The following is a 15,418-nucleotide window of genomic DNA, read 5'->3' as shown; positions in this document are numbered from 1 at the left end:
TAAGAAAGGGGAAAAATAAATTGCCCACAAAAAAATTGGGGGAAGGGGGGTGATGTGATAGAATTTTTCTGACTTCAGATTCGAGCTCAGTGCACAAAAAACCATTAGAAAAATATACTTTGATTTCTATAAAAAAAAACTTTTTGACTAGTGAAATCGAACAGGGCAGAAAAAATCGAATGCCTTGTTTGATTTCACTAGTCAAAAAGTTTTTTTTTTTTATAGAAATCAAAGTATATTTTTCTAGTGGTTTTTTGTGCGTTGAGCTCGAATCTGAAGTCAAAAAAATTCTATCACATCACGTTTTTGACATATTACCATGCCAAAAATCAGAAAAATAGTTTTGTTGACGTTCAAAATTCAATATCTCAAAAACTTTGCACGTTAGAGCTATTCTAGTATTTGATTCAAATTAAAAAGGTCAATGACCATTAGAAAAGTATAATTTGGTTTCTATTGAAAATTATTTCTCGCCAATATTACTGTCATTTACGGAAAAATCAATTTTAAAAATCGTTTTTTTATTTTTTTCAATTTTTCTCAATATTTTCTAAAACAAAAGTATAGTTTTTCCACACAATCTTTAAAAAACGGTTTTAAGCTAAATAATTGCACTCCAAACTTTTCAAAAATCAAAAATTTTTTCGGTAACTTTTTTGATTGAAAAATAGGCTATTTTTTCAAATTAAATTCGTCACAAATCCAAAAATTAACTTTTTGCTCAAAAAACATTTTCAATAGATAGAAAACATAACAAAGTAATTTTTAACCAAGTTTTGTTAAAATCCAACTATTTTTGTAAAAAATATTTTTGAGGTTATAGAAAATATATATTTTTGAGGTTATAGAAAAAAATTGGTTGAGTAAAAGTTGTAGACATTTTTACTACCTACAACTTTTGCATTTGACTTTTTTCGATAGGACGTCTAATTTTGACAGAAATCGTAAAAAACTTTTTCGCCTACCCACCCCCTTTCACCCAATTTATTTTTCCCTTTCTTATACCATTTATCCTAAATTTTCCCACCACCCATATGCTGCTAATAATTTTTTTATTTTCAAAAATTATTGGCACTGGTCTACAAGTAAACTCTATAGATATAAATACGTCAACAAACATGTAATTGAGTAAAATAAACCGGTTTTTCCAAGGTTTTTAACTAATTAGGATAACAGATTAGGGTAAGTTGAGTTATTCAATTAAGTGACATCATTTTGTCTGTAACACATACAGTGAGAAACATAGAAATATTCAATTACTATCTATCATTGGCGTCAATAATTAAGCTCTTCAAAAAAAAAAAAAAAAAAAACTAAATAAAAAAAAATAAGATAAAACGTATCATAAAACCCACACAACACTTAATTTATTGACCCATCAATCAAATTAAAGAATAGAAAAACCACTGCAAGACAATTTATAAACCAAACAGAAATTAATTCAATAGACACCATTTAACCTCTGAACCAATTTCGCTTAAATGAAATCAAATTATCACAAAACTGTGAGTAAGAGAACCAAAAAGAAGACATAAATTTGTTCTTAGCACCAGAAACTAGCTAAATTCCCAAAATTTCATAATTTCTGAACTTCAAACTCAAAAGGAGAGGAACATCACTTAAATCGATTAAAAAGTTCCAGTACACAGACAATGTATACAATCTTGAACAAACAACAACTAACAACTTGTAGACAAGAGAAGGAACAGAGACAAGGTACAGAGAAGCGCAAGCTGCACAAACAAAGGACGAATTTAGAAAATGAATCGATATTATTTTCTTGTGTAGGTATCCCAAAAATAGATATTTTCTTTCAAAAAAAAAAAAAAAGTTTATACTCTTTTAAACTTTTTGATGGTTTCCTAGACTAATTGAAAAAAAAAAAGAAAAATCTATTAATTTATAATGAAAATCCAAAAAAGAAATTAAATAAAATATGAAAAATTACAAATTACATTTCCATCATGTCCGACAAAGAATCCAGGACGATTTGCCTGCCGTAAATCCTGATAGCCACTTTCTAGTTCAGTGTAGGACATGTTTGCAATTTTTTTTTTTTTCTTTAATTCCTATTATCTTTTCCTGAACATTGATTTTAAATTCGTGTGTGAATTTTTTTATATTTTTGAATTAAGCAAGGATTTTGCCAAAGGAATACAATAACAACAAAAAAAAAATCATAAATTGCGTTTTAGCACTTTTTTGCTTTCTTTTCTTGCAAATTCAATTTTATTTTGTCGGGTGTGTCGACTGCTTTTGTTCTTATTTCTTTATTTGTATTTTTTCTGTGAAAAGGTAAATTTGTTATTGAATTTACCAATAAGAAAAAAACTATTTAAAATATTATTGAAAAATTAATTTTCACTTTTATTTTTCCACTCGCGAAATTGCTCTCAAGAATCAGAGAATTTAATTTGATTTTGATTTTTGTCTTTTATTTGTAATGCAATCAAAAAATTGTGTGTTATATAACAAGAGTTTTCTCCTTGAAGCAAGAACCACGTCCACGACGCAATCAACTATTTATACAGTTGCAAGTTTATTCGCGGCGCTTTGATGTCTGGCTGATTGGATTTTTGTGTTTCAATTCTTTGCACAGGAGGAGGAATATGGAAAAACTTTTTCTATCAAAAATAATTTTAATTGGGCAAATAATAGCGCATGTCAAAAAATACTCTAACAGCTGATGGAATGTCAAATTTTCTCAAATGGTGGCGCCAAATTTGTTTACAAATTGCGGCGAACCGGCGAGAAATAACTGTGAATGTGTGTGTTTTGTTGTTGTTATTGTTGACATAAGCGAATTGGTTTGTTTATAAACAAGAGAAAATACAACAACAACAAACGAGATTTTGGGCAAGTTTGGTGGTGTGACTTGATTGGTTTACACAAAACAGTAGACAAAATATGATTTTTTTTTATTATTTTAATTTTTTTTTATATAACAGTAGGTGTGTTTTTTATTACCACCGGTCTTAACTGGATATAAAAACAAACGCCTCGGGGCTTACCGAGAAATTTGGCAGCACTGCATATTAAATGTTCCGAAATCAGCTGACACAAAAAAATATAAAGTTGTCATATTTTTCGCTTTTGGGTTTTCTTGTGTGTTTTTGAGAAAAAAATGTTAACTAACTATTAAATAAATATATAAAATAATAATTGTCACTCCAAACATGAGTTTTGGCGTTTTTAAACAAATTCTAACCAATTTACGAACAAGTTAATTTGGTAGCACAGATTTAAAACTGTTCAAAAAGTTAAGCCCAGAGAAACTAAAGTGTTGTTGCATTTAACATGTAAATTGCTTAGCCCCGACTGCGTTTTTTTACCAGTTAAGCCCGGTGGTAATAAAAAACACACCTCCCTTCAAGCAAACAGGTCCGACCTCGGTCCGAATCCGGTCCGAAGGCGGCTCAAATTAGTATGGAAATTATAATCACCGCGATGTCGATTGCATATGTATTGGTGTGGTGAAAATCTCCATTCCGAGAAAACGGAGCCGAAGGCGGACCTGAGTCGGAGCAGCGAAAACCTACCAGAAAGAGGAATAAAAAAGGGATGACGTTTCGCATTTGCGACCAAAAAAAGAACTAGATTTTTTTTTTCACTTAAACTGTTTTATTTTTTTTTTCTTTATTTTATTTTCACAAACACAATTTTTATTATTATTTTCTGGTGAAGGCCAGCGGCAGGAGAACTCGATGTATTTCGACAAATTGTGGATGTTGAATGTATGTGGGTGCTGGTGTGGCGTCAGGTTGCCGAAGAAGTTTTCCTAAGAAAAACATAAAATGATTAGTTTATTATTTAAAAAATCACTGCGCGAGCACACTCACCCATATTTTATGGATGAATTCTTTTTTTGGCTTAAAATGATCCCATATTATATATTTAATATATATAATTTAATATTAAACAAGGCGAGACACGACACGCCACAAACACTGCAAGAAAAAAAATAAAATGAAGTTGACGCTTTGTTTTTCTGTTCCCTTTTTGTCTTTCCTTGGTCAATTTTCCTTTTCGCACTTTTTCACCACGATTCTTGTTTGACTTTTGTGTTCATACACAAAAAGTTGCAAGTGTGTGAGTGCAAGCCCGATTTTCGCGGTCTGAGGTCGGAGTTTCTTTGTTGAACTCAGTTTTCTTGCTTGAAGGGCTAGTATTGAAACTCGATTAACCGGGATGGTCGGGACCGATCCCATTACGGATAATCGAAAATCCCGAATAATAGAACTTTCTTTTCTCATACTACGTTTCCACCTTCCCTAAACCCGAGATTTAGCTAAGTAGATTTAAAAGAAATCTCGAGTTTTATTCTAAATCTCGGATTAAAAATAGGTGAAAATCTTTGATTTAGGGTAACTGAGCCCAAATCTGAGATTTAGCGATGTAGATTTAAAATAAATCTCGAGATTTATTCTAAATCTACTTAGCTAAATCTCGGATTTAGCGTAGATGGAAACATAGTATCAAACAAAAAATTATATATATTTAAGTATTTATTAAAAAACTTAGGTATTAAAAAAAAGAAAAGAAAAAAAAAATAAGATACTCGTAAAAAACAAAATGCCACACATCCAGTAACTTCTTTTTGCATTATACTGATTTGAAGCTAAGGAATTTGTTAGGTGGTGTTCATAGAATACGGATAGTAGAGTTTATTACGGATAACAGAGTTTAAATCAATGTGTTGTCTTTATTTTCGAGAACAAATTTCAAATATTTTCATCACGGATAATAGAGCGTCCCGGTTAATCGAATCCCGGATAATCGAGTTTCAATTGTATTTTTATCTTTGTTCACGTTATTTAATACAAAAAATTTAGACAGTTGTGTGAAAAAGACAACGTAGCAGATACACTCGCTCACTTGAAAAAATCAATTAATGAAAAAAAAAAACAATGGGGCCTATACTGCCCATAATCTCGTAAAGGCCCTAACTACACTTTTCTTCCTTCTGAGTTATAGAGCAAAACACTAAATCTAATATCGCAATTTGCATATAAAAATGAAAAAAATCAAAAGTACATTTTGAATTTTCTGACATATTTGAAGACCTAGGCTAAAAAAATAAATGAGAATAAATCAGAGACAATGCCCTAACTCCAAATATGCAAAAAAATCAAAATCGAAAATTTTGTAGTTAGGGCCTTTACGAGATTATGGGCAGTATAGCATCCCTACTCACAATTTTGCTTCTATAATGCTTTACAGAAGCAAAAATTGCATCTGTAAAGCTTTATAGAAGAAAAATTGTCTGTCGGGATATTCTGCCGTTTCTGATATTTCTGCTATGAATCATAATTCACCCAATTTACGAGATCATTTTTTTTTAAATGAATGAATGGGCATGAACGATGCCCAGTTCATGAACATGTCTTGAAAAAATCCAATGGAGGCAGAAAAATCCATTCCCACACAGTAATCTTCTCGAAGAATCTCGTTTTTTGAACATGATATGAGCGTAATTTATAAATCGTTGTGATATGCATGATTCTGAGGTTTCGTGTACATGTAAGGTTTTTTCTCGTTTCTTGTATCGCTGCAAGAGTGCAAAAGTGTAACATTTTCTTAAACTTAAACAGCCAAATACAGACTACAATTTTGTTACACTTTTACTATACCCTAACCCTATTGCAAAAATAAAATACAATGGTGCAAAATTTGTCTGTTGAAGTTGTAGTAGTAGAAAAATAAAATTTAGCAATTTTACACCGGATCGTGAATATACCTCTAGTAAAAATACAAATAAAAAAATTCAAGAAAAATCAAAACAAATTTAATTTCGTTCAAGATTTCGTTAACGAAATTTTGTATGGAAAATTTTGTTTCGCTTCAGCTTCATACTAGGCCTGCGACTTACGTTCATACGAGTCGTAAAGTTTCGCCGCACGGCAAAAATCGATTCGTGAAAAGTCCCCATAAGTGAGAAATAAGTGAAAACTCTCCAATTTTTCTCTAGAGCTGCGTATTGAAAATCGAAAACCAAAACATGCATACTACTCTTGAAAAACGAAAAGCATCAGCAATTTCCAAAACAAATTACACGATTATAAATACAGCTGCATTGACAAAAATTAGGATAGCCAAGCCTTAAAGGCTTGTCCACACCGGAGGGTATGCGGTAGCGGTACGGGTAGCGGTAACGATATTTGATATCTGAACGTTGATATGTCAGTTTGGAATTTTTTTCATACAAGTACCGTTACCTCTACCCATACCGCGATATAGCGGTAACGATATTTGTACTAACAAAATTCCACACCTGACCGTTGATGTGTCAGTTTGGAATTTTTTTCATACAAGTACCGTTACCTCTACCCGTACCGCTACCGCATACCCTCCGGTGTGGCCAAGCCTTAACTATTAAATAAATATTTAAAATAATAATTGTCATTCCAAACATCAATTTTGATGTTTTTAAACAAATTCTATACAATTTACGAACAAGTTAATTTGGTAGCACAGACTTAAATCTGTTGAAAAAGTTAAGCCCAGAAAATTCTCCGGGCTAAATAACTAAGCCCAAGGGGCTAAAGTGTTGTTGCATTTAACATGTAAATTGCTTAGCCCCGACTGCGTTTTTTTTTTGTGCAGTTAAGACCGGTGGTAATAAAAAACACACCTATTATATCAAACAATGCTTTGTTCAGTGAAAAACCCAGATATTTCAGTATTCAATTTTTTAACTTATGTCTATTGAACGCGCCCATAAATTTGACAGCAGCTTTCATTTTCCCTTCAAGCAAACAGGTCCGACCTCGGTCCGAATCCGCTCCGCCTGAGGCGGAGCTGAGTCCGACTTCGGATCAGAAACTGGTCCGAAGGCGGCTCAAATTAGTATGGAAATTATAATCACCGCGAAGTCGATTGCATATGTATTGGTGTGGTGAAAATCTCCATTCCGAGAAAACGGAGCCGAAGGCGGACCTGTGCCGGAGCAGCGAAAACCTACCAGAAAGAGGAATAAGAAAGGGATGACATTTCGCATTTGCGACCAAAAAAAGAACAAGATTTATTTTTTTTTTCACTGAAACTGTTTTATTTTTTATTTTATTTAGGCAAACGAAATTTTTACAATAAATACAATATAAAATACAATACATTTTTTTTCATTTGATGCTGCTGCTGTTGTTGGTGTTTGGTGTTTTTTTAGATACCCAATCGCATGTTTCACCTTCTAGATTTTTCTTCATCATTAGAGATTACATCTACATAACAAGAAGAAAAACATTTTAACCCAAACACTTTGAGCGATATATACAACATACCTTTTTTTGTTTCCATATTGTTTATAATTTGATATTGTTTATAATTATACTAATATTATAATAACAACGACACGAGACACGACGCGACGCGACTATACACTTCAACGAAACATAACAAAATGACGCTTTTGCTCTTGTTGGCTATGTCTGCCCTTCAAGCAAACAGGTCCGACCTCGGTCCGAATCCGCTCCGCCTGAGGCGGAGCTGAGTCCGACTTCGGATCAGAAACTGGTCCGAAGGCGGTTCAAATTAGTATGGAAATTATAATCACCGCGAAGTCGATTGCATATGTATTGATGTGGTGAATATCTCCATTCCGAGAAAATGGAGCCGAAGGCGGACCTGAGTCGGAGCAGCGAAAACCTACCAGAAAGAGGAATAAAAAAGGGATGAAGTATCGCATTCGCGACCAAAAAAAAGAACAAGATTTATTTTTTTTTTCACTGAAACTGTTTTATTTTTTATTTAATTTTGGCAAACGAAATTTTCACAATATAAAATACAATACATTTTTTTCATTTTATTTTATTTGTTGTTGCTGCTGTTGTTGGTGTTTTTTTAGATGCCCAATCGCATGTTTCACCTTCTGCCTTTTTCTTCATCATTAGAGATTACATCTACATAACAAGAAGAAACAACATTTTAACCCAAACACTTTGAGCGATATATACAACATACCTTTTTTTGTTTCCATATTGTTTATAATTTGATATTGTTTATAATTATACTAATATTATAATAACAACGAGACACGACGCGACGCGACTATACACTTCAACGAAACATAACAAAATGACGCTTTTGCTCTTGTTGGCTATGTCTGTTTCACTTTTTTTTTCCATTTCTCACTTTCCACCACGATTCTCGTTCGACTTTGTGTTCATACACAAAAAGTTGCAAGTGTGTGAGTGCAACCCCGCTTTTCTCGGTCGGAGGTCGGACTGTCTTTTCTGGACTCCGTTTTCTTGCTTGAAGGGTGTTTCACTTTTTTTTTCCATTTCTCACTTTCCACCACGATTCTCGTTCGACTTTGTGTTCATACACAAAAAGTTGCAAGTGTGTGAGTGCAACCCCGCTTTTCTCGGTCGGAGGTCGGACTGTCTTTTCTGGACTCCGTTTTCTTGCTTGAAGGGTTATCAAAAATTGATGTCTTTTCTTTTTTAATCCAGTGCAAAGAAGTTTTCCAATTTTCGATTTACAATTTACTAGCTGCATGTTAGTTTAGGTATAAAATACTCATTAAATATAAATTCTAAATAAATTAAATTAAATAAATTTATAGAAATAAAAGATGTGGGACGTTGTTAATAAACAAATAATGTCTTCCAGAGACGAAAGTGAAAAATTATACATGACGACGAACAAAATGTCAGTACCACCACGCTACACTGAACGACAAAATTGGATACCCAGAACCGAAGCAGACTACAATGATGGTGGTGCTTATCCAGAAATTCATGTTGCCCAATATCCACTTGGTAAGATCGAATTATCATTTTCTTGAACTACTCTCTTATTTGTTTAATGATAATGAAAATTGAAGCTAAACCTTGCAGAAGTCCGTTTATTAGCAAAGTAGTATTGATGAAAGTGACTGTAAAGGTTGTAGCCTATTTTGACTTTGAACCATCGTTAAAAATCGTACTCCGTCCCAAAAACTTAAGTTCTGATGTAATTACAAGAAAGGTTTTACGAAAAACTGCGCTGTTATACTGGATAAATCTAGTATAACTAAATCTTGATTTATGTTCCAGGGGAAAAGCTTCAATAGTTTGTTTTAAGAACACTAGGAATGCAATTTTTTCTAAATATACTGACTGCGTTGGCGATAGTAGACGGTATTCGTTTTGTTTTCTTGTAATCAATTCGTCGGCGTAAAGCAAAATTGTTCTGAGTCCTTAAGAAATCCTATGTACTTAGAACAATTTTGCTTAACGCCGACGAATTGTAGAGGCGATGTCATTGTATTATGATTGAATTATTGCAGAATGTCAACTTTGTTTAATGACTACTTCCTCTTGTCTTTGTTCAAGGGAAAGCAAGTTCAGCTTCAGCCAAGATGTTTTGAATGCGAGTTGTACGGTATGCATTAATGCTTCTTCTGGCTGCTTGATGATACACTAGTTTCAAGATATTGATGGTCGTTTTTGGACATTTAGCATATAAAAATAGGCCGTAATCTATTTTACTTAGCACTAATGAACGAGTAATGTTACAAAGGGTGTTAATGTGTGCATTTAGTTTTTTTTTTACTGATATAGTTTATTATTTTTGTTCTATTCGATATACTCTTTTTTAACTGTGGTTTCCAGTTATATTTACTGTTAAATAATAAATCCTAGAATTTTTAAATTCGTTACATTGTCAATGTCAACGTTATTTAAATTAAGTTCAAATTTACAAGAGATCTTTCGACAAACATGCCGTAGGTGCGTTCTTTTTCTAACAATTGTTAACTATTGTTAACTATCGTTAACTTTTGTCGTTCCTAAACTACAAAATAGTTACGATTTGTAACTATTTGACAGATGAACATCGTTCCTAAACTCGTTTTGAAGTGTCAAATAGTTACAAATCGTAACTATTTCCAACTCACCTCCATGATATGAGTTGAACACTCATGAGATTGTTGATGTGTCAAAGTGGATGTTTTGTTTACAAAACCAACTTAAGGATTTTTTTCTTTTGGAAATAAGCGGAATAAAATGAAAATAAAAACAGAGTTTTGCAATTTTATGATTCAAGAGAGTTTATTTTGACTAAAAAAACATTATTTTTGTTATAATTATGCAAATAAAAATATTTTCAAAACAATTTTTTTTGGTGTTTGACAGTTTAACAATATCTAACAATAAATCGTTCCTAAATGATTTGTAAAAAACCCAACAATTTCTAACAATGACACATCAACAATATTTTTTGACATAACAACGATAGTTGACTATTGTTAGAAAAAGAACGCACCTCGTGTCTTACATTTATTGAGTAAAAGTTTAGCGCCTTAAGTTGTGCACCAGTTTAAAATTTCGTTGATTATATTTGTAAAAATAATGTAAAAAACATTGGTTTGGTTTAACCAAACGAAGCAAAACTAAAAAAAATACCTCGTTTGGTTTGGAAATAAGTATTATTTTTGAGTTTATTTTTTTGGTGCAACCAAACAAAAATGTTTATATGTTTTATACATTTTTGGAAAGGTCTAAATGTGTTCTTTCTAAAACAGCCAAGAAATCTTAAATTGGTGAAAATTTGCCGAATCAATGGATGAAAGTCTAAAAAACACGTTTTAATTTTTGAGGTGGTATTTTTAAAATTTTTTTTTCTCAAAAATGAACAATTGGTACCAAATTTCATTAATTTCTATGTTTTCATTTTAACAAAAAGACATACAAAATTTCATTCGTTTATAACTTTTAACAAAATTGAAATTTTTCAAAAATACTTTGGTATATTATTTTTAACATATAAATCTTCCAATATGTATATGCAAAAAAAGTATAAAATTCGAGAAGTCGGTTTTAGGTGGCCCGCTTGAGAAAATTTGACTTAATAATATCATCTGCGTAAATGCAGTGATTTAAGGGTTTATACATCTATAGTAGCGAGCAAAAAAAAAATGCAAACAATAAAAACATTTCCATTTTTTTGCTCGTCTAAAACGCATATTTAGGTAGACTTTTGACCAAATAATAGTTTTGGAGTAAAATATTCCACAATTGACTCTGTTTAATGAAAATAAAACAGTTTCAATATGCCAAATTTGGTAACTTAGTTCTTGTTCAAAACTCTTTAAACCTCTTTCGTTTGCATTTTTTTTGCTCGCTACTGTAATTTCACTTATTTCATCGAAATCTACTATGAACAAGATCACAGATAGAAGAGATCCTTGGCGTAAACCGTTATTAAGTGGGAGGGAAGAGGAATAGACATTATTGAACTTGGTGGAAATTTTTCTGTTGGGCAAAAAGGATTTGATATATGTATGTAATTGAAAAACTTTGGACTAATATTCCAGTTCCGCAGTTTGTTTAGGATCAGGTGAATGTCGATCCTAACGAAATCTTTTTCGAAGTCAATTGAAAATAGGGTTACGTGACGAGCACAAAGAGATCTGGAGTTAGATTGATCAATATGAGGACCGGCAACTATGACCGGATTCTTATACCTGAGACCCCAATTAATGACAAAACACATCTTGCCGTTAGGTTTGATGGCCGCTACCTCTATAAAATAGTATTCAGTGTGTTTTTTAAACTCTTTTTCCCCAAATTTTTACTTTGAAATCGTTTATTTCAAAAACGATTGATGAAAATAACTTGACTTAAAAATTAAAATTAAGTGTACAATTTTGGCTTTTGAAAAAAGTAGGTACAATTTATAACTGTAAGTGTTGCCGTTGTGTTTAAATAATTTTTTTTTTATTTTAAGTCATTTTTTTTTAGCAAATTGCCCCTCCCGCTCTTACGGAGCGAGATAGACCTCCTTTTTATAGTAAATAATAATTGTATTAAACTCCTCTACAAAAAAACGATATCAATTCTTAGGTTTAAATGGCCATAATTCGGTTAATTTTCAATAGAAAAATTTATTAAGCCCATCATTTTGAAGGAAATTTCCTTTTTTTTTAGAGCAATGAATATGTCTATCGAAGCTAAAAATAAAGTTATAGGCAAAAAAGCAAAACAACTCAAAAATTAGAATATGTTTGTTTGTTATGTTATGTTTGCTTCGACTGTTTTGGTATGAATTTTCTTTGTTTTAAATTTTTAAAAAACATTATTCCGATAAAAAAAATTAATTCTCTACAAATTTTCAACCCCTCATTTAATGGCATTCCGCGGTTTTATCTTCTTTTATAACACATTGGAACTATTTCTGCAATAAAAACCCATGAACGTCTTTGTTCCTTATTGCTATGTGTTTTAAGACATATAGCAAATTCCCTATACAAATAAGAGTATTTTGCATACTCAACTACCTCTAGCGTCTGCACTAAAGGAAGTTAGGGTTGGAAGCCTTAGTTTTTGCTTTGCCCTTATCTTTCCACATATTTGCCTGTAATTTTAATTATATGGAAAAAAATAATAATATTAATAAGATTTGTTAACTTTTTCTTTCAGATTTGGGACTCAATAATCAATTACAGAAAAAAGACAACACCTTGGGATTTCAATTAGATGAGAATGGCAAAACAGACTACGATGTTATCGCCAAGCATGATCATGCACCCAATAAAATTGTCTATTCAAATATTTCACAACTTCTACCTGATGTCTTGAGCGAAGGTAAAGACTTGCAAAAGCCAAATGCCGAAACCCAGGAAGAAACAACAGAAGCCACTCGACGTGCATTAGAAAAGTTAACTAGTCAAAAGATTAACGCAGCGATGCCATGTAGACAAGTGGGCAAAGCCAACAATGCCCAATGGCTAAGGTTTACCTCGGTCCAGCAGGGACATGAGTTCAATTCGGGTGCCAAACAACGAGTTATCAAAATGGTAGAGGCCCAAGTGGATCCAATGGAACCTCCCAAATTCAAAGTAAGCAAAAAGATACCTCGCGGACCGCCATCTCCGCCCGCGCCAGTGCTGCATTCACCATCTCGCAAAGTCAGTATGAAGGAACAAAAAGAGTGGAAAGTTCCACCTTGCATTTCGAATTGGAAGAACGCCAAGGGTTATACTATTCCTTTGGACAAGAGGTTAGCAGCCGATGGTCGGGGGTTACAGCAGCTTCATATCAATGAGAAGTTTGCAAAAATGGCTGAAGCGTTGTATATAGCCGATAGGAAGGCTCGAGAAGCTGTGGAAGCTCGGGCACAGCTTGAGAAGAGATTGGCTCAGAAGGAGAAGGATAAGAAGGAGGATATGTTGCGTGTAATGGCGCAGAGAGCTCGTGAGGAGAGAGCTGGTCTCCGTTTGCCTGAAGAAGACAACTACGAAATGAAGCAACGTGATGAATTGCGAGGGGAAAGACATAGAGATCGTACAAGAGAAAAGAATCTGGGTCGTGCTGGTCCAGATAAGCGATTGCGACTCCAACGTGAACGAGAGCGTGATATAACCGAATTGATTGCTCTTGGCAAATCAGCCAAAGTTGCATCGAATAACGAAGCACAATTCGATCAGAGATTGTTTAATAAAACTAAAGGAATGGATTCTGGATTTGCTGATGATGAAGCTTACAATGTTTATGATAAACCATGGCGTGATTCAACATCGCTGGCATCACATTTACATAGACCCAAGAAAGACATGGATTCGGATACATATGGAATGGAATATAATAAACTAATTGCCACTAATAAATTTGTTCCCGATAAAGAATTCTCAGGTGTGGAGAGATCAACAGAAAAGAATGTGAGACGTGCTCCAGTTCAGTTTGAGAAAGAAGATGATCCCTTTGGTTTGGATCAGTTTCTTAATATGGCTAAAAAGGCTACAAAGAGAAATGACAATGAAGAGCAATTCTTTGATAGTAAGCGAAACAAATTAGGTTAGAAATTAGTTTGAAAAAAAAAGAAAAAATTATTATGTACGTTTGCTTATGAAAATTTAAATAAAAACAAAAATTGGAACTTGTATATTCCAATGGGTAGATTTATTAAAAAAAAAAATACTATGAATTCTTTTTTTTAACTTCTGGAAAATAATTAAATTATTTATCGGCGTTTCTTAGGTAAACTAATACACAAGACTATAAGATCTTGTACTATGGAACGGAAAAGTGTAAAAGTGGGATTGATATCATTTTTTTCGAAAGAGCTACTAGACAGCGTTTTGACCATTTCAAAATCCAGTGACCATTTGATGTCCCTTAAATTGATGGTTAAAGGAAAGTTCTGCAATGTTGTCAGTTTCAAAAATCATTTTGGCTAGATTTTCACAACCTACTTAAGGCTATCCCAAAGAAAGAGTTTTTGGTAGTTGACGGAGATTTGGAGGGACATGCCGCATACGGCAACGTTTCTGGTGATTGTGTGCAAAACCTCCGGTCTCATCGTATGAAATACCATGTTCATTAAACAAATCCAAAAACTCGTCGCTTAGAGCAGTAATGGAAAAGAGACCCAGATTGATTATAATTTGTTACATATCGTTTCATGAAGTCTTGGGTAAAAGATTGCAAAGTGAAATTAGTAATGGCTATAGTCCACCAACCCAACAGACTGCTGCTGAAAGAATTTTTTATAGACAGAAGAGAAACCGAAAATACAAAGACTTTTGAATAGAAACATCAAATGTTCAAAATAATAAAAATACAGCAAAGTATGTGAGTTGTGAGACCTCTTACAGCGAACTTGCATAGGAAATGTCCTGTTGAGTGTTTCAAAAGGACGCAACCAACAAGGCAAGAAATTAGGAGGCAGAATGATAAATTTGAATCTAAAGCTGTAATAAGTAGAAAGAAAATGGGTTTCCAGCTTTTTCGAAGTGTCCTTGTAATAATACAAGTGAAAAGTCACTCATCGAAGTGGAATACAGAACCTTAAACAAAACAGAAAAAGTGTGGTCAAATTTGGGCAAAGAATAGGAAGGGCCCGTACCGGCAAAAATCTCCATACTGAATGCTAGTGCTACTCATGTGCTAGAACAGAATATGAATAAGGGGTTTAAAAAAGGATAAAGGGAAAAACTATTGAGCCAGACAAAATAAGTTCAGAGTTTTCAGAGCCGACATTGCTTTCAGATGACTAATGATTTTTGTCTCCAAGCTTAAAGGATGTATTCGATTTTAATCAATGGAAAAAAATTTACATACTAGTAAGCTACATTGTCGGGGGTAAGTAAACCACAGATGCGATCCTAAGTACCCTAATCAAAAAAATTAAAGGAAGAAAACAAAATTGTTTTTTTTTGGTGATTTTCTATAGGCTATCACCCCTATTACGATTGTTAACTATCAATTGATACTTGATAAAAAAAATTTCGTTCTCTTATTATCTAATTTGCAAAAAATTGGAAAACAAAGAATGATGCCAACCGTTATTATTTGAAATGTAATTGAAAAATTCCATTACAAAAATGACCATTTTTCCCCCAAACTAGATTTTTAAAACACCAAATTTCAGTTTTTATCAACTATCAATTGATACCTAGTTGACAATCATAATAGGAGTGTATATTTCAGGTAAAAATATC

At 32.9% G+C, this 15,418-nt stretch overlaps 2 protein-coding genes across 5 annotated transcripts in view; one reads left to right on the top strand and one right to left on the bottom strand.

Annotated features, from left to right (window-relative positions):
- Positions 1 to 2,677, bottom strand: part of LOC129912729 (inositol hexakisphosphate and diphosphoinositol-pentakisphosphate kinase) — a 57,460-nt gene extending 54,783 nt beyond the window's left edge. For all 3 annotated transcript variants that reach the window (XM_055991102.1, XM_055991112.1, XM_055991111.1), the window contains exon 1: positions 1,956 to 2,677. Coding sequence is in view for 1 of the 3 variants with exons in the window: in XM_055991111.1 (XP_055847086.1) it covers positions 1,956 to 2,039 (84 nt within the window). In the remaining 2 variants the exon portion in view is untranslated. The remainder of the gene's footprint in view (positions 1 to 1,955) is intronic.
- Positions 2,678 to 8,411: 5,734 nt separating this feature from the next.
- Positions 8,412 to 13,885, top strand: LOC129910738 (puff-specific protein Bx42). Of its 2 annotated transcripts, none has more exons than XM_055988232.1 (3): positions 8,412 to 8,503; positions 8,608 to 8,756; positions 12,399 to 13,885. In XM_055988232.1, exons 2-3 carry the CDS (start codon positions 8,630 to 8,632, stop codon positions 13,775 to 13,777), a joined length of 1,506 nt encoding a protein of 501 aa, XP_055844207.1. In that variant the 5' UTR covers positions 8,412 to 8,503; positions 8,608 to 8,629; the 3' UTR covers positions 13,778 to 13,885. The 2 variants fall into 2 exon arrangements, with proteins under 2 accessions (XP_055844207.1, XP_055844206.1); XM_055988231.1 differs by having other exon boundaries at positions 8,414 to 8,503; positions 8,561 to 8,756.
- The last annotated feature ends 1,533 nt before the right edge of the window (positions 13,886 to 15,418 follow it).

This window comes from Episyrphus balteatus, chromosome 2, assembly GCF_945859705.1.
Source record: "Episyrphus balteatus chromosome 2, idEpiBalt1.1, whole genome shotgun sequence".
Taxonomy (NCBI): domain Eukaryota; kingdom Metazoa; phylum Arthropoda; class Insecta; order Diptera; family Syrphidae; genus Episyrphus; species Episyrphus balteatus.
This window is presented reverse-complemented; position numbering and strand designations above follow the sequence as displayed.

What these genes read in the sequence shown, in the direction of transcription:
- LOC129910738 (XM_055988231.1), top strand. Translation starts at nt 8,570, where the DNA reads ATGTGGGACGTTGTTAATAAACAAATAATGTCTTCCAGAGACGAAAGT. An exon ending in TGTTGCCCAATATCCACTTG is followed by an intron (nt 8,757 to 12,398) that starts GTAAGATCGAAT and finishes TTTTTCTTTCAG; the next exon opens with ATTTGGGACTCAATAATCAA.